The sequence below is a fragment of the Peromyscus maniculatus genome, chromosome 7 (genome assembly GCF_049852395.1).
Source record: "Peromyscus maniculatus bairdii isolate BWxNUB_F1_BW_parent chromosome 7, HU_Pman_BW_mat_3.1, whole genome shotgun sequence".
NCBI classification, from domain to species: Eukaryota; Metazoa; Chordata; class Mammalia; order Rodentia; family Cricetidae; genus Peromyscus; species Peromyscus maniculatus.
Genome location: NC_134858.1, coordinates 65,414,275 through 65,432,495, shown reverse-complemented (window position 1 = coordinate 65,432,495; position 18,221 = coordinate 65,414,275). Strand labels below are relative to the sequence as shown.

The 18,221-nt window shown below is 41.4% G+C and overlaps 1 protein-coding gene across 3 annotated transcripts in view; it reads right to left on the bottom strand.

Annotated features, from left to right (window-relative positions):
• Positions 1–18,221, bottom strand: part of Vps13c (vacuolar protein sorting 13 homolog C) — a 153,880-nt gene that overhangs the window by 134,434 nt on the left and 1,225 nt on the right. For all 3 annotated transcript variants that reach the window (XM_006979296.4, XM_076576580.1, XM_006979294.4), the window contains exons 2-3: positions 7,383–7,426; positions 4,676–4,718 (exon numbers count right to left, since the gene is read on the bottom strand). In XM_006979296.4, the coding sequence (XP_006979358.1) occupies positions 4,676–4,718; positions 7,383–7,426 (87 nt within the window). The remainder of the gene's footprint in view (positions 1–4,675; positions 4,719–7,382; positions 7,427–18,221) is intronic.

Genomic DNA, 18,221 nt, shown 5'->3' with positions numbered 1-18,221 from the left:
CCAAAAACAAAATATCAAACATCTTCCTTCATCATAATTTCTATTTACCTATTTTATGTGTATGTTTTTGTGGGCAGCATGCATATATGTATACCACATGCATGCCTGGTGCCTGTGGAGGTCAGAAGAGGGTGTTGGATCCCTGTAACTGGGGTTAGGAGATATGAGTTGTCATGTGGGTGCTGAGGATTGCAAGGGCAAGAGCAGACGGTGCTCTTCACTGCAGAACCATCTCTCTGGTCCCCATCATTTTCATTTTAAAAAATATAGATATCAGGTGAGTGCTGCTAACAAGATTTATTAGAAAGAAATCTGACTTGACTCACTTGTGGATATGAAGTCATATGACTATCATCACTGGCAATGTTTAAAGAAAGGTGCTCACCATTCAAACAAACTGAAAAACAATACAGCAAACTGAAAGGAAATAAAATAATGTTCTACAAGGGATAATATTCTGGTCAGTTGGACAGCTATGTAACCAAGTCAGTTTAATGTGGAAATGTAGTGCCAGGGATAGAATATCAAATTATTTCTGCATTAAAATTTTCATTTCTCAAGGGCCAGAGAGATGGCTCAGTGGACAAGTTAAGCACATATACTGCTCTTTCAGAGGACCCACATCAGGTGACTGACAAACACCTTTAACTCCACCTCCAAGGGCACCCTTGGCCTCTGTGTGCACTTGCATTCATATGCGTGCACACACACACACACACACACACACACACACACACACACACATACACACACACACACACAGCCACATCCATATAATTTAAAATAATCAAAATATTTTTTTAATTTCATTTCTCTTCTGCTTGCAAAGCTGTTGAGTTTGTTTCATGGCTTCCAGGTCAGAGGAGCCTATAAGTCACATCAGCACACTTCTGGATCACTTCTAATTCTTATACTTTTATAGTGAGTAACAACTATATTTACAATGGACAACCTACACATAACTTCATGACCTCCTCACAAGAAATTGCCTTCTTAGAGAGTATAAGATCAAAAACACAGACAATAGCCCTTTAACAGAAAAGGACTGCCTGTTCCTTAACCTTCTCTCCATTTACCCTGACTTATCAAGTCATCCCCCAAAAAGGTCCTGAAATAATTCAGTTAGTTACATGACAGTCTCGTTTATGAGTGTATGTGGTACTGGAGACTGAACCTAGGAACCCGCACATGCCAGGCAACTGCTTCACTAAGCTGTCTCCCAACCACACATTCTACCTTTTCTTTAGAGGCAGAGTCCAAGCTGCCTTGGTTGGCCTTGAATTTGCTATATTTGTAGTTCAAGTTCAAATACATAAAGAACTCAAAAAAGTAGATATTAAGGAAACAAATAACCCAATTTTAAAATAGGGTACAGATCTAAACAGAGAATTCTCAAAAGAAAAAACTCAAATAGCTAAAGAAACACTTAAAGAAATGTTCAACAACTTTAGTCATCAAGGAAATGCAAATCAAAACTACTTTGAGCTTTCATTTTTCACCATCAGAATGGGCAAGATAAAAAAAAAAAAAAAAAAAAAAACACAAATGACAGCTCATGCTGGCGAGGATGCAGAGTAAGGGGAACACTCCTCAATTGCTGATGGGGGTGCAAACTTATACAGCCACTATGAAAATTAGTGTGGTGATTTCTCAGGAAGATGGGAATCGATCTACCTCAAGATCCAGCTATACCACTCTTGGGCATATACCCAAAGGATGATTAATCCTACCACAAGGACACTTGCTCAACCATGTTCATTGTTGCTCTCTATTCATTACAGCCAGAAATTGGGGAAAAAAACTAGATATTCCTAAAGAGAAGAATGGATAAAGAAAATGTGATACATTTACACAATAGAGTATTACTCAGCCATTTAAAAAAAATGAAAACATGAAATTCACAGGTAATTGGATGGAACTAGAAAAAAAAATCATCGTGAGGTATCCGAGACCCAGAAAAACAAATATGGCATGTATTTGCTTATATGAGGATATTAGCTAGTAAGTCATTGATAACCAAGCTACAATCTGTAGAACCACAGAGGTTCAGTATATAGTAAGGGACTGAGGGGACAGACAGATCTCATTAGGAAAGGGAAATAGAATAGATAATTATGAATGGATGGAAAGGACTGGAATGGGAGGATCAAGCAGGGAGAAAGAAAAGAGAAGGAGATGAGGGAAGGAATATGGGGAGATATAGATTAAAATTAAGGATTATTGGATGGTTATTATGGAAATATAATACAGCAGAAGCTTTCTAAAATTTATATACATGAAGGCTATCTAAATGAAATAGACAGATAATGGGGGAGACAGAGCCCCAACTGGCTATCTCTTGTCACCAGATGAAGCTTCCAGTACCGAGTGCCTTCACATAGGTTCTAGCATCCTTGGAGGAAGATACTCTGAATATATCAAAGGAGAAACATAAATACAAACCCTACAATCTACGATGCTCTTGTCTGAATGATATGCTAGGGCAATGGTGTAGAGTTAACACAAAGCTTGTGGAGTTAATCAATCAACGTCTTATTTGACTTAGGGCCCACTCCACGAGATGGAAGCCATACCCAACACTGCTTGGAGAAAAAGAACCTAAGATTACATAGTACAGGGACCTAAGAGAAAATCATATAAAAACTAATAATAAAAATGTAGCAATAAAATGACTCCTAATGACATCCTGCTCTTCTCATAGATCAGTGCCTTGCTCAACCAACATCAGAAAAGCTTCCTCCTATAGTAGATGGGAACAAGTACAGAGACTCACAGCCAGACATAGCCTAAATGGAATGTCTCTGTTAACTCCCTCCCCTCAGGGCTCAAAGAACCTTGAGGAAGATGAGTGTAAGAGCCAGAGGGGATGGAAGACCCCAAGAAAACAAGACCCTCTAAAATCAACATGATCAAAGCTCATATGAACTCTCAGAGACTGAGGAAACATGTACAGGGTCTGCATGGGTCTGTACAAGGTCCTCTACATATGTATTATGGATTCCAGTTGAGTGTTTTCATGGGATCCTTGAACATGCACATGAGTGGGCATCTGATTCTTGTGCCTTCTCTTGGGCTCTTTTCCTTCTGTCTATGTTGTCCAATTCCAATGTGTTAAATTTTGTTAGATTAGATTATATTTGTTATATTATTATCCTTTAGAAGCCTGTTTGTTTTCTAATGAGAGACAGAAAGAGACTGGATCCAGATGTGAGAGGAGGTGGGGAAGAACTGGGAAGATCAGAGAGAGGCAAAATGGTAATCAGGATATATTATGTGAGAAAAGAATCTATTTTCAATAAAAGGGGGAAAGGATGCTAAAGCAGTAAAGAATAAAGTCCTAAAATTTAGCAAAATAGTGATTGAAGAAGGGAAATAATGTAACCTAGCAGTAGGGGAGGAGTGGACAAATGAGTCTTTAAGTCAAACTCTAAAGTAACAGTAACCTACCTAGAGAGACAGATAGATGATATGATGCATAGATGATAGAGATAGACAGACAGACAGATACAAAGAGAGATAGAGAAATAGATGGTATATGATAGATGATAGACGGATGGATGGATGGATGGATGGATGGATGGATGGATGGACAGATGGGATGGATGGATAGATAGATAGATAGATAGATAGATAGATAGATAGATAGATAGATAGATAGATAGATACAAAGAGAGAGATGTAGATGATAGATAGATAGATAGATAGATAGATAGATAGATAGATAGATAGATAGATAGATAGATGATAGACGGAGACAGATAGGAAGGATAGGTAGGTAGGTTGATAGGTAGGTAGATAGACAGACAGACAGACAGACAGATAGATAATAAATAGATGCTAGACAAATAACTGATAGATACAGATAGACATATCTGTTTCTTTAAGTTAAAGTAAAATTAGGTCACATGGTGCCCGGCGGTGGTGGCGCACGCCTTTAATCCCAGCACTCGGGAGGCAGAGGCAGGTGGATCTCTGTGAGTTTGAGGCCAGCCTGGGCTACCAAGTGAGTCCCAGCAAAGGCGCAAAACTACACAGAGAAACCCTGTCTCAAAAAAAATCAAAAAAAAATAGGTCACATGGATCATTTGAGAGAGCTTTGTAGATTAAATCTCCTATTGAAAATTTTCTTCAGCAGACACATATGCTGAGTTATGGATGACGGATATGAGTTTAGCTGCAAGGAAGGAGACTTCGTACTTACCAAGGCATATCCTCCATACCACACTGCTGCATAGCACATCAAGTGAAGATGGGTGAACAAACATGAGGGAAGCGAGCTTCATTAACAGTCTATTCAACAGAGTTTTCAACTGTATGACTTTCACATATATAAAGAAAATGTATAGGAAACTAGGTTATCAGCTTTGAAACTGAAGAAGTTTTATGTAGTAAAGCCAAAGCCTGGAGGTCGTGACCATCACAGTTCAAATGTCCTTCCATTTTAAAGAGTAATTTTCTATCCCTTCGTTTAAAAAAAAATACTTAAGTATCATATATAATGCACATTGGGTTTAGAACTCTGAAATTAATTATTTCTAAATAACAAAACTCTGAAAATAAACCAAAAAACTTCCCCTACTTTTGGTAAAACAAAGGCGACTTCTTGGGTCAAACAATACAGGTAAAACAGGAACTACAAAGGACTACGTAACTCACTGAGGAGTGAAGCACTTACCAATTTGGCCAGCCTTGACTTTGAAAGGAACATCCAACTCACTCTTCAGAAGAAAGAAAAAAATTACAGGACGTCTTTAAGCAATCCCCCAATCACTTCTGTCCATCAACAGTATACAGTTGAGTAACTCATGGCTATGAATGCTTCATTAAACGGTAGTTTTACATAAAGAAGTCACAGAGAAGCAAAATTATGAATAGAAAGGAGTTCGTAAGGAAAATAATGGTACAAACAGGTTATTTTAATAAATGAAACAGATGGATGTTGTTTATCTGAAATGCATGAAATGGGAAAGAACAGAGGCCATATTCTTATATCACCTAAAAACAATCACTGAATAATTCTTTCAGATAATACATTTAGCTAATGAGTAAACAAAACCCCCTGAAAAAGAAGGCTCTAACATACTATTTACCAAACTATTATTCCTCTTAGATATTATACATGCCAACCAACAACAATAGCTTTTGCCTGATCTGGACTCCTGGTCACTAAGCCATAACTCATTCATAAAGAGGACAAATCTTCAGAATTATTAAACTTTAACCAGTCAGTGCACACTTGCTGTTAGTTATTACTTAACATATATGAATACTGTGACTATTTGAACACTGAACTACGAACTGTAGGGTCCAATTAACTATGAATCCATTTTCATGATCTAGGTGCAGAGGAACTGATCACCGGAGCTTTGACAAAAGAACTGGAATAAGCGGTGACTCTGTTCTCCGGGGGTCAGGACAGGCATGTTCAACATGTCACCTAATAAACGCTGTCCCCTGCTTTGGAGCCTATCCTGGAACTCACTCTGTAGCCCAGGCTGACCTCGGACTCACAGAGATCCACCTGCCTCTGCCTCCCAAGTGCTGGGATTAAAGGCGTGCGCCACCACCGCCCATCTCTGTGCTCATTTTTAATTCACTTGGAATAATTTTAACAATGAATAAAGTTCCTATTCCCAAGCAAAACTTCAGGCTAGGGATACAGCAGTGTGAAAGCACCTGCCCAGCACAGAGAAGACATAAGGTTCAAACCACAAAACTATTTAAAAAAATACATAAATAAAACTGACTTGGTTATATTGTGAAAGAGGGTTAGTTTTAAGTAATAAAGTCTATAAATTATAAAGTAACTTATTGTTTTAATTTTAACCAGAACTCAAATTAGGCTGACAACTTAATCTGTCTTTTGGAGATGTTAATGAATACTGTGCCCACAGTTGTATTTATACTTATTGTCTTACAAAATCTTCTCATAAATTGAGAAAAAAAATGAACTTGACTCTAACGTCTAGCAACAGAAGTGTTACGTTCTAAATTTTTAAATAAAATGTTACAAATGGAGGCATGCCACCTGAAGTCAGGGGAGGACAGCTAACCACTCTGAGTATCTCCAATGTGCCAGGCTCCCTTTCTCATCCTGGCAGGCCACGAGGCCAAGGCGGGTTCTGCTGATGAACCAGTTCTCAAGCATATTAGGAAACTGAAACTGAGAAAAAAGAAAATCTAGCCGGGCGTTGGTGGCGCACGCCTTTAATCCCAGCACTCGGGAGGCAGAGACAGGCGGATCTTTGTGAGTTCGAGGCCAGCCTGGGCTACCAAGTGAGTTCCAGGAAAGGCGCAAAGCTACACAGAGAAACCCTGTCTCGAAAAAACAAAAAAAAAAACAAAAAAAAAAAAAAAAAAAAAAAAAGAAAATCTAGCACATGCTTGTAATCTCAGCGCTTCAGAAACGGAGGCAGGAGGATCAGGAATTCAAGGTAAGCCTTAGCTAGGTAGTGAATTTGTAGCTAACATTATCTACACGAGACCCTATCTCAAAAAAAGAAAAAGAAGCACGTATGTACACATGCATACAAGCATGCATGCAGGAAATCTGAAATATGATGAATAAACATTCTTAAGAGATATCACTGACTTCAGTTCTGTATAGATTAGTAGAAATGGGTTGAGTTAAATTATAAGAGCTAGCTAACAAGAAGCCTAACCCACAGGCCATATAGTCTGTAAATAATAAAAGCCTCTGTGTGTTTACTTGGGACCAAGAGGCTGTGGGACATGCAGATGGGAGAGATTTGTACCAACTGCAGGGGGCCAGGCAGGACCAGAGAAATTTCTGGCTACAGATTTGCATAACAAGTTACACAGAACCTCATTGGGTGTGGGAAGGGTGAATGCTGCTTGCCTTTAGCTTAACAGCAAATGATGCAAATTCCTCCCTAAAGCTAAAGTACCAGTTCGACCTTACCGCTACCTCAGTACACCCTGGCTACCCTGTCACGGCATTACGTCCATATCATTTGGATCAAGGGTTAGCACCAAGCCCTAATGTGCCTGGAAAATATCTAAGGATCATTTGAAGAAAAATATTTCTGTAAGACAAATGGAGACAGCAAAGCTATACAATTAGGTCATGGAACAAACTCTATTTTGCAAAAAAATACTAAAAGCTATACAACCAAATTAAGTCATGTAAATAACTACATTTTACAAAAAAAAAATACTATTTTGATCATTTGGGGAAAACTGTAAATCTTTAATCCATAATTTCCAATGGCAAATAGTTAAATAAGGAACCCTGCTTGGAGTGACTCAGTCACTTTATCTGGTACCTGGTACAGATGCCTAGTAACCAAACATTTCTAAGAGCCTGCCAAATTAACTGAGCCATTAAGCATAACTTAAAAAAAAAAAAAAATAACCCTTACCAGAGCATTTTCTTTTATCTGCAGATTATCCAAAGCCACATTACCTGTAAAAGACAAGAAACAACGTAACATTAATACAGCCATTAGTATAATGTGCCACATCTACCAAACACCAAGGATGCAAAGGCAGCGCTAAGAACACAGATGGAAGAATGTGAGGACTCAAGGTCCAGCAGGAGGCAGAGGCCAGAACATACCTGCATTATGGAACAAAGCAATGGAGGACAGGCAAAAATGTTTACAGAATAGTGTTTACTAAAGGCTACACATCATCCAGGCTGATATAATTTCTAAAACCATATATGTACATGTGTGTGTGTGCAAAACACCAACAAACAGAAACCAAACAAACTTAAGCTGTACCACCACAACGCCACTTCTATGAATAATATGTGTTTCCTGTGTATATGGAATATTGCAACTTTTCTAAGACAATCGTTGAAAGCTACAAGAAAGGCAGAGAAGCAGGGAAGCAGCCCCCAACCCCCTCCCCACCCCCTAGGAATGGGCAGGAAATACTTCAGCTTTGTATTTAGAGAGGAGGGAAAGAGTTCAATGTCAGGCAGTCTCTATACCGTAGGGCAGGAAAGAGAGTAAAGCCTGGGACGGCCAGGTGTGGTGGTATAAGCCTGTGACCTCAGCACTTGGGAGAAGGTAAAGCCTGGGACGGCCAGGTGTGGTGATATAAGCCTATGACCTCAGCACTTGGGAGGCTAAGGCTCAGGTCAGCTATTAGTTTGAGAGCAGTGTGGACTAGACAGTGAATTCCAAGCCACCCTGGACTACAGAGCAAGTCCCTCTCCCAAAGTCACATCCACATATATCTACCTAAAATAAGGCAGTAACTTTAGTGTCAAACAGGGGCCGTCATAGTACAGACTAAATTTGGAGCCAGAATTGAAGGAAAGGTACCATTGGCACACATGAAAATCAGAGGGTAACCCTAGAAGAGTAATCGGCTCTTGGAGGAATCTTTTTTTAAATGTGTTTAGGTGGTCTGCCTTCATGCTCGCAAGAGCACCACATGCAGTGCCTATGCAGGCCATAAGAGGGTGCTAAATCCCCTGAAACTGGACAGACAGAGTGAGAGGCCCTATGGGTGCTAGGAATTGAACCCAGGTCCTTTGCAAGAGCAGCCACAGTGCTCTTAACCACTGAGCTATTTCTCTAACCCAGAGAAGGCATTCTTAGTGAGCACATTCTCTAAAATTACAGAAGTACACAGCTCTGTGTTTAACTATATTACGTGATGTCTTACACGGAATTACAATGAAGCCCCCCACCACCATGTGAGTCAACAGAAGGAACGCGCGTGCGCGCGCGCACACACACACACACACACACACACACACACATACACACACCTATCTTCAGCCATTCACAGTAGTCTAACAAGCTCTAGGGTGACCAGAGATCCTGAACCTGCTCATGAGTCCTGACTGTTCCGCCCAGAGACTCTCAATGAGTGCTCGGATCATCCACACTGAAAATGACATTTTCACAATTGGTAAGACAGTAACATGCACGTAACATACAAATGTGACTATATATAAACATGCATGTGAAAGCAGGGGTGTCTCTACTACAGTGAACTGTGGCCCTACAATGAACTAACAGGTATTGACCACTGCCAACGCGGCAAACAAGGTTCAAAGAAGTACATCTTAAAAACTGACAGAATAGAAGGGTGATGGTGGCACACGCCTTTAATCCCAGCACTTGGGAGTCAGAGGCAGGGAAATCTCTGTGAGTTCGAGGCCAGCCTGGACTTCAGATCGAGTTCCAGGCTACACAAAGAAACCTGTCACAGAAAGAAGAAAAAAAAAAAAAAAAAAAACCTGACAGAATAGCAACTCGAGCCGGGCGGTGGTGGCGCACGCCTTTAATCCCAGCACTTGGGAGGCAGAGCCAGGTGGATCTCTGTGAGTTCGAGGCCAGCCTGGGCTACCAAGTGAGTTCCAGGAGAGGCGCAAAGCTACACAGAGAAACCCTGTCTCAAAAAAAAAAAAAAAAAAAAACAGAATAGCAACTCGATATATCCTGGGTGGCTGATAATCACTGGAGACCCGCCCTTTTCTAAGAGAAATAGAAGAGGAGGAGTGGATGAGGGGAAAGAGGGAGGTGAAGGGAGAGACTGGGAGGAGAGGAGGGAGGGAGAACTGCCGTAGGGATGTAAAAACAAAAAGATAAATAAATAATCACACACACACAAAAAAAAAACTAACAATATTATAAGTGATGATTACTAATGGTGGGACAAAGGACGGCTTTTGTATTAACCATCTTCAGTATTTTCCAATTTTTATAATTACCAGGTTACTTTTAAGTAAAATCATGACACAAAACAGGGGAAATGAGGAAATAAGAAATAAAGCAAAGGTAAATTCTAAGTTTAATTTGCCTCAATGTTTGTATATGAATTCTTCCCCATACCTTACATCTACCTTACTTGTAGACACATACAACTAACAAAGAACTAGCTAGGCCTGCTCATACTTCCTGGATAAACGATACAAACGGTAGCCATAGCGATACCATTCTGCAGCTATTTGCACTAAAGGAGGAGCCACTAGTCCAATGCCAAGGGAGGAAGGAACATCAGCACCTTGCAGACTGGCGGGATCCCAGCGAATGGGGGAAAGTGCATTCATCTCTCTGCCAGTAGCCAGGGCCCTGGCGAGGTGAAGCACCAGCCACCTGGCCAACACGGTGCATGCTGTTCTGACAGGTACATGTGCATCCATTCCATTCCACGGCCCAAGAACACAGAATCTTCCACTTAAATAGTTCATAAGACTGAAACACATCCCACCTAAAAATCAGCCATTTCATACTGAACTGAGTACCGGTGAAAAATACATTTAAAAAAAAAAAAAAAGATGGCATTTTCCTTCCAGAAATAGTAATTCCAAACACACAGAAGTAACTTTCCTATTTAGCTAGATCACCAGAGATAGGAACACTTAGAGGACACAGGAAGTTTCTAGGGGAGAAAAAAAAAAAAAGCAAAGACTAAATAATTGTGTCTTGTCTTTAAAATAACGAAAAGAAACAAAGTCAGGAGGCTGAACAATGGGAAATGGACATGCTATACTCGGCCTGCAAGGAAAACACCAAGGCCAAGCATGCCATCAGGTGGCACTTTGCCTCAAGTCCACAGAGGTCCGGGGAGACATGGGAAAGGCACTCTGTGAAGTGGATAAAGGATCTGGGTAAGGAGTGGAGCGCAGGAATCCAGCTTTGAAGGAGAGCCCACTCTGTGTTCACTAAAAGGCTCCAGACATTTTGCACGAGCTCACACTACTGGGTGTTACACAGTTGCAAGCTTCAGGGTCAAGTCTGAAGGGCATTTTAACACGGTAAACCTGAACCAGAAGGTATAAAACAATCCTCGCCAGTGAATTAAAAATAGACATGAAAGCAAGTCCGTTAAATTAGCAAGTAACACCATCTTTAAAAAAAAGAGGCAATTAATAAATTAGAAGAGACAACCAAGTCAATGTAGTGAATAGAAAAACAGAGGGGCTGGAGAGATGCTCAGAGGTTAAGAGCGCTTGGTGCCCTTGCAGAGGACCCAAGTTCAGTGTCCAGCACCTACACTGGGCAGCTCACAGCCACCTGCAATTCCAGCCCCAGTGGGACCCAGTGCCCTCTCTGGCCTCCTGGTCTCTACAGGTATCAGGCACACACACACACACACACACACACACACACACACACACACACAAGCAGTGCACACACATACATGCAAACACTCAATTTATTTTTTAAATCCAATGGAACTCTCCTAACATGGAATAGGCTTGCCTAAGTTCTAAGTCCAAGAATAGCTTTTAAACACGTAGTCATCTACAAAGTAAACAGAGAAAACACAGTGTTGCTCCAGGTCTGGTGACAAATGCCTGTTCTCCCAGCACTTAAGAGGTAGAGTCAGGAGGATCAGGACAGCAAAGCCAGCCTGAGCTACACTGTGAGCTCAAGGAGACCTGGGCTACATGACTAAGAAACGAGAAGGGCTGAGGACTCAGCTCAATGACTAAACAGAGTGCTTGCCTAGCACGCTGCATGAAGTTCTGGTTCTATGGCAAGCAGCAAACACAGATCTGGTGTGCTGGCACACACCTGTAATTCCAATACCGAACAAAGGCAGGGGCATCGAAAGTTCTAGGTCATCCTTGGCTACATAGGGAGTTTGAGACTGGCCTGGGCTACATAAGACTGTCTCAAAAAACAAATAGAAAGGAAAAAAAAGTACTTTCAAGCAGAAATCATCTCTCCATGTTTTCACAGAGGCTTAGGCTGTATCTCCCTTACAGTATTTAACATGTAAGTTTACATAAATCCCCAACACAATTATGAACTCCCTACCAGTGTCCTTCATCACTGGGACTCAATAAAGAGTGGCTTAATTGCCTTAGAATGCAGATAACTACAGGACAGAAAGAACTCGAATGAGGCCATCAATTAACATTTCAAAATCTATAATCAGATGTGTTGCATATCCGGATCCTCACAGACAGGAGGCAGGTGGTACACGTCAAGAAAGAAACAGGTTTCTTGAGGCTAAATGAAAGGCCTGTGAACACCATGGTGACCTACACATGGAAAAGCCAGCACTCAGTCTTTTGATACTCAATGCCATGTTTCAGCACACCATGGTCTCTGCCAGACAGCAGAGTAGAGCAGGTAGAGGGTCCAATCCCACCGGAGAAGTCTGCTTCGTTCACCAAGCAATAACCAGACTCTTCACTGAGAGGCCTGCTGGTGGCACTCGGGGTCTCTACATTGTACGGGTTATAGAAAAATCCAGAAAGCAGTGAAAAGGGTGGAGTCGGGGGATTACAGCAGGAGCACCGGAAGAGACAGTTCCTCGGGGACACAGGAAGTGGCACTGCAGATGACCACGCTAGACCTTATCTCTAACAGGGTTCCTAGGCTACATTCCAGAACTACTCCAGGACCACGCAGATCTCACCCCACCCCCTTCCCATGGTCACATGGAGAAGCCGGTGTCTGAGCGCATGGGGTGGTTTCTCCAAGGTTATAAAACGACTGTGCCACTGTACTAAGAATAGAGCCTGTGTCTCCTGATTCCCTGGTCAGTTCTTAATATAAAACACAAAGATTCATCCAAACTCTGACACAACAACAGAATGGCAAGAAATAAAAACACCAGGCCCTAATCTAGGCACATGTCCTAAAACAATGACAAACACATATAATGAGTGCTATGTGACTTTTCCAGATTTCTTTGATTTATCTACAGCACTTGTATCAAATGTTTACTGACGCTCATCTCCCAAGCAAATGAGCTCAACCACTAAGCAGTCTGCAAAAGCATGAATCAATTTATTTTAATGACTCATGTTGTCACGGATCCTGAAGGAAATATTGTACCAATTCATTCCAAATGAATCGAACTATCTGACTCCAAACTGAACCGACCCAGATTGTTCCCGTTGAGGTTTGCTGTGCAGGGAGAAAGGAAGTAACGAGCTCTCACTTTCCAGTCTCCTGATGAAACAAGAAGTCTTGGCAGAGAAAAACAGAGAGCTGTGATGTCACCAAGGCTTTCTCCTTTCAAACACCACGGAGCCCGAAACCCAAGGCACTCTGCACAGCTTCCTAGCAAATGGTTTCAAAGCTCCAACTTCCAGCTCTATTTCTAGAAAAAGAGTGGATTTTTAACTAATGATAATGTTATTTAAATACATGGGAAGGTGTATCCCACTTAGCTTTTGAAGCACCGCTTTGATATGTTATCCTACCCTAATGAATTTTTTGTTGTTAATTTTATGTGATACAAAATAAGCTAATGTTGCCTCCATTAGACCAAACGTTGACTAAGGAAAGCGGGGGAGGAAGGATCTCCCTCTGGGGCTGGGGACATGATGGCTCAGTGGTTAAGAGTACTCACTGCTCTTACTGGGGACCCAAGTTCAGTTCCCACCACCCACATGGTGGCTCACAACCATCCCTAAGTCCAGTTCCAGAAAATCAGACACCCACGTCTGGCCTCCATGGGCACCGCAGGAACATGGTTCAGACACATACATGCAGTCAAAACACTTACATGAAAAAAAAAATAAAATTCTTAAAAAAATAAAAAAAAAAAACCTCCTTCAATGGGTTCAGAAGTACTTAGACACTACAGTGTTTTATATAATGAGGCTAAAGAAAGTAAAAATAAATCAAACGCCTGTTTTTTTCTGTCTGTCTCAGGCTGCCCTATAGCGCCCTGCTGGGCCGTCCTATAGTAGCTGCGGCTTTTCTTTATCTTATCACATTCTGTGACTGGCTCTTCACCATTGGTCTGGGAGGAAGAAAGAAAGATGGAACAACTGTGCATTGGACCAGCATGCCTCACACTGGCTGCAGACAGTGCAGCAGCAGGTACCTAAGGGCGGCTCAGGCCACTCCAGCCGTGCTCAACCCACAGGTGCTTACAGTCAGAGAAGACCCGCCGCTCACCTCATTCACTGGCAGAGAAGAAACAAATGGCTTCCCCTCCGTGACCTGCCAAAAGCCCTACACCTGGTGGGAGATTAACTTTCTGTCCATTTCCTGTCCGTTTCCTCGTCCTTGGTGTGTGCCCAGTGCTCAATCTCCTTCCACAGGCTGCTCTCTGCCAGCAAGACAAACTAAGCATCACTAATCTAAAATCTAAAACGCTCCCAAATCCAAACCCTTTGGGTGCTGACTTGTTGCCACAGATGGAAAACTTACACACTCAATCATACATGGCACACTTCCGTCAAAATGCAGCATGCCGAGAATAATTGTAGGCTATATGCACGATACGTGTATGAAATAAAATTGAATTTTATGCTAACATGGATGTCATCCCCAAGAAATCACATTATACACTTACAAACATTCCAAATACTGGAAAATAAAGTTCAGAATCTCCGATTTTAGTCCCCAGTATTTGGAATAGGAACTCCACCCATAACTGTGGGCTGACGGGGAAAAGCCTCCAGGGTGAAGGACAGGACCTGAAACTGCACCCCAGAACCTGGCTTACAGGGTTATGAACTTTGTGTACACTACACCCTGGTTCCTGTCCCTGGGCACCACAGCCACCCCTGGCATCCTACACACCATGTCTAGGGGTTAGTCCACTGGTTTAAGGGAAGTGAGAGCCACGGAAGCTGAAATGGAGGCTGTTCCTGGCCCTCCACAGTAAATAACTTTGAAAAATCAAATTGGCAGATCCTACATTGCAACACCACTGCTGAATTCAAATTACAAAAGATCTGACATTTCGACACCCGGTTTTAGAAACATGTTACTCTCAAAACAATTAAATCCTGGATACCTCTCAAACAGCTAAGGGCTGTGTAATTTATCTGCTGGTACCAGTTTGTGGGGATCAAAAGCCTAGATAAGCATTCTCATCTGGCAGTACCTGCCTACCAGGCATATGTCTGAGCCTTTGAAGGCTGCCCTACACACTGCTACAGAAAACATGGGCACTATCAAGTTTAAAACCAACTGCCAAAGGTTTCCTTGTTTTTAAGAATGGGGGGGGGGGGGCAATTGGATAAAATATATTTACAAGCATGTATGATGCTAGCAGATGTACTATGTTAGAGGAAGCATGCTTCAGAAAATGCAACAACAGCCTATCCCACCCACCATTGCCACCCATCACTAACAGTTACAAAGGACTTTCTTAGACTTTCATCACAGACACTGAGTGTTGTATGGCCTCTTTACAGATCAGGATATGTTGTATGTTCTCTTTACAGATCAGGAAACTGAGGCTTAGAGAATTAAAATGTTTTTCTCCTGGATCCTATAACTAGCGAGTAACTGAGGCCTGTTTCTACAGCAGCAAGTTTTTACAAGGCATTTTGCCTAAACCACTTTCAAAAATATTTAAGAATTGTTTAGCATTAATCTTTGAAGAAATGGCCTTTGTGTCCCTCTGAAGTTTACTATTATTATTATTATTATTATTATTATTATTATTATTATTATTATTGGTTTTGTTTCTTCAGTTAAAGAATTATTACTTTATTTATATACTGGGAAACACATGTCATTGTGGAGGTCAGGAGAACGTGTAAGAGTCGGTTCTCTCCCTCTACCATGTGCATCTCAGGGAGTGAACTCTGGTACTCAGGCTTAGCAGCAAGCAGACTTTACCCACTGAGCCGTCTGGCTGGCCTTACTTTTTCTTCCATTTAAAAGCAATATCCAGAATATATAACCTGATTCTAACCTTTCTAATAACTCTTCGTCTTTTCAAGCTACAGTTTTCTTCCTCATTGTGGCTTTCATTGTGTGAATGTCTCATAGGCCAGTACAATGTTTTTCAAAGTATGGTAACACCATATTTTGATTCTCAAAACCCCCTGGGCATATCCAAGCAAAGATCATGCATTTTTACAGACATGATACATGTCCGTCATTTAAGATACCTGTTTCTTATGGTGACATTTTATTTGTACTAAAATGTGATTTTATTTGTATGTTCATAAATAAAGTTGCCTGTGGGGGTCAGAGCTAATAGCAAGCCATAGCAGAGCAGGGCATAGGTGGCTCATGCCTTTAATCCCAGCTCTTGGGAGGCAGAGCTAGGCAGATCTCTGTGTGTTCAAGGATACAACCAGCATTGGAGACACACACCTTTAATCTCAATACCAACCATAGAAGAACTGGAGGTCTGTACAGAAGGGCAGAGACGAGGAGGTCATGTGGTTGGGTTTACAACCAATGAGAAGGCAGAACAGAAAGTCTTTAAAAAGACAAACACACAGGAAGTAGGTCTCTTGGCTGAAGAGGATCGCTGCAGCAGTGAAGGGTAAGGCTCTTAGCTCTGACCTCTTGGGCTTTCATCTTTGCATTGGCTCTGTGTTTCTTATTTAATAAGACAGTTACTTCTATAGTTTCTCTTGTTAGAAATTTCTTCAGTGTAACAGACTTTCTCTAGATCCTCTTTTACTCCTTACTAAAATCTATCTACCCAATAGGTCTCATTACATCCAGGACACAATCTCCATTTTCACCTTAGACCAGTTCCTCAACTACTACGCAGGGCTGGACAACCCTTTGTTAGAGACTGTCCATCTCTCACACTGCTGGATGTTTTTAGCAGTAGCCCTAGGATCTATCTAATACATGCCTGCTCAACCAAAAGCATTTTAGGCACTGCCAGACAGCCCCCCACTCCACCCCGCCCATCCTGACACTGAACTACTGCTTTGGGCTAGTCTAATATACCAGGTAAGATTTACCAACCTATTCTCCAAAGAACAAAAAGACTAAACACGTGAAACTTCTACAAGAACCCTCCTGTTCTAAAGTCTTGAACAGGCAAAACTTGAAGGAAAAAAAATCAGTGACACATAAATTTTGCCTGCTAACACACACACACACAGTTTTCAAATAGGACTATATATAATTTTCAAATTTTCTTGAAAAGCTTTGTCAATACCATGGATATCTTATCAACAATTTCATTAATATTCCCATTTGATATTAAGCCCCCCCAAAAAAGGTTAATACAAGTTTCTCAAGCGGTATTGTCAGAGTTAACAGTCAACTCGGACACCTTATCTTATTTCTGTTTTAAGGAGAATCAGGGCCAAAAGACAACTTGTTGAGCAACAACTACTAAGCACATGACTTCCAGGAACCGTTAGTGAAACTTCACAGGAGCTGAGCTGCAAGCAGACAAAACTCCATCGCTGACGGTTCCCGGGACAGCCAGTGAGAGAAACCCATGTATCCGCTCAGGTGCACTGCAGTTAGTGCAGACTACTGACAGAGTATTTTATTCTACAAAGAGAAAAGAAAACGAAGCTGAGGGTATAGCTCCTCACAGTGTGTCAGTAGGCAGCATCGAGGCCTGGAGTTTGAGCCCCAGCACCACAAACTAAATTCCAGCAGAAAACAGGCTAAAGAAGTCTCCATTCCTGGATTTCACTACGAGACAGTGAGGCGGGAGGTGTGACAGAGCCCTGTAACACTTAAAGTCAGCTGTGAAGAAGCTGGAAATCTCCAGACTGTATTCACTGTCAAAACTGTTTACAGAGTGAATATTGACACTGGAAGGGCCCTCAGTGCTAGCTAGCATGTCCAACTTCCACTGCTAAAAGTGAGTAAGATCTGGTAGGTGAAGGAATCTGCAACTGTACCCAAACATTTTATTTCCTTTTTAAAAGACCTAAACACAGGACCTGAGTAATGCTTACGTGGGAGTATCATCTTATCAGGTGTGATTTCAGCTCTTCAGACCATACAAACACATTCTCTACCAAAGCTGAAGAAACAAAGGTCCATATAGTAAATCGCTTGTCCACCACACCAGCGGGCCTAGAACTATGGGCTTTCTCTGTCAGGGTTCACACTGATCTGAAGTACTGTTTTCCAATTTCAAATGTTATTCTTTAATAAATGACATTATTGCAAGAATTCCAAAGAAACACTTGACCTCTCTTTTTCTACAGAAGGCTCTAGACACTTAACTCCTTTTAAAAACTTTTCCTTTTGCATCATGTATCAGGAATGGAGATCCAAAGTCTTTATTTTGGGGATAACCATAAAAATAAATGAGCAGAAACCTATTTTTAAAATAAAACAAGCTCCTCCACAATTTGGGGGACAAGTCATAGCTCTATGACAGCACTGGCCAATAAAAATAGGATGCCTCTCTGTGATCATTAATTTTAGGAGCCAGGGTTTGTGACAGACATGATGTGAAGATCCTTTGTAATTGCAAATGGGAGGTAATAGTGATAAATAAGCCTGGAGGAACAGATGGGAACAGCCTATCCATTTTAGCTTCAGGATTATGTTTCTTGTAACCTCAACATAAACTGACTTTGCAGC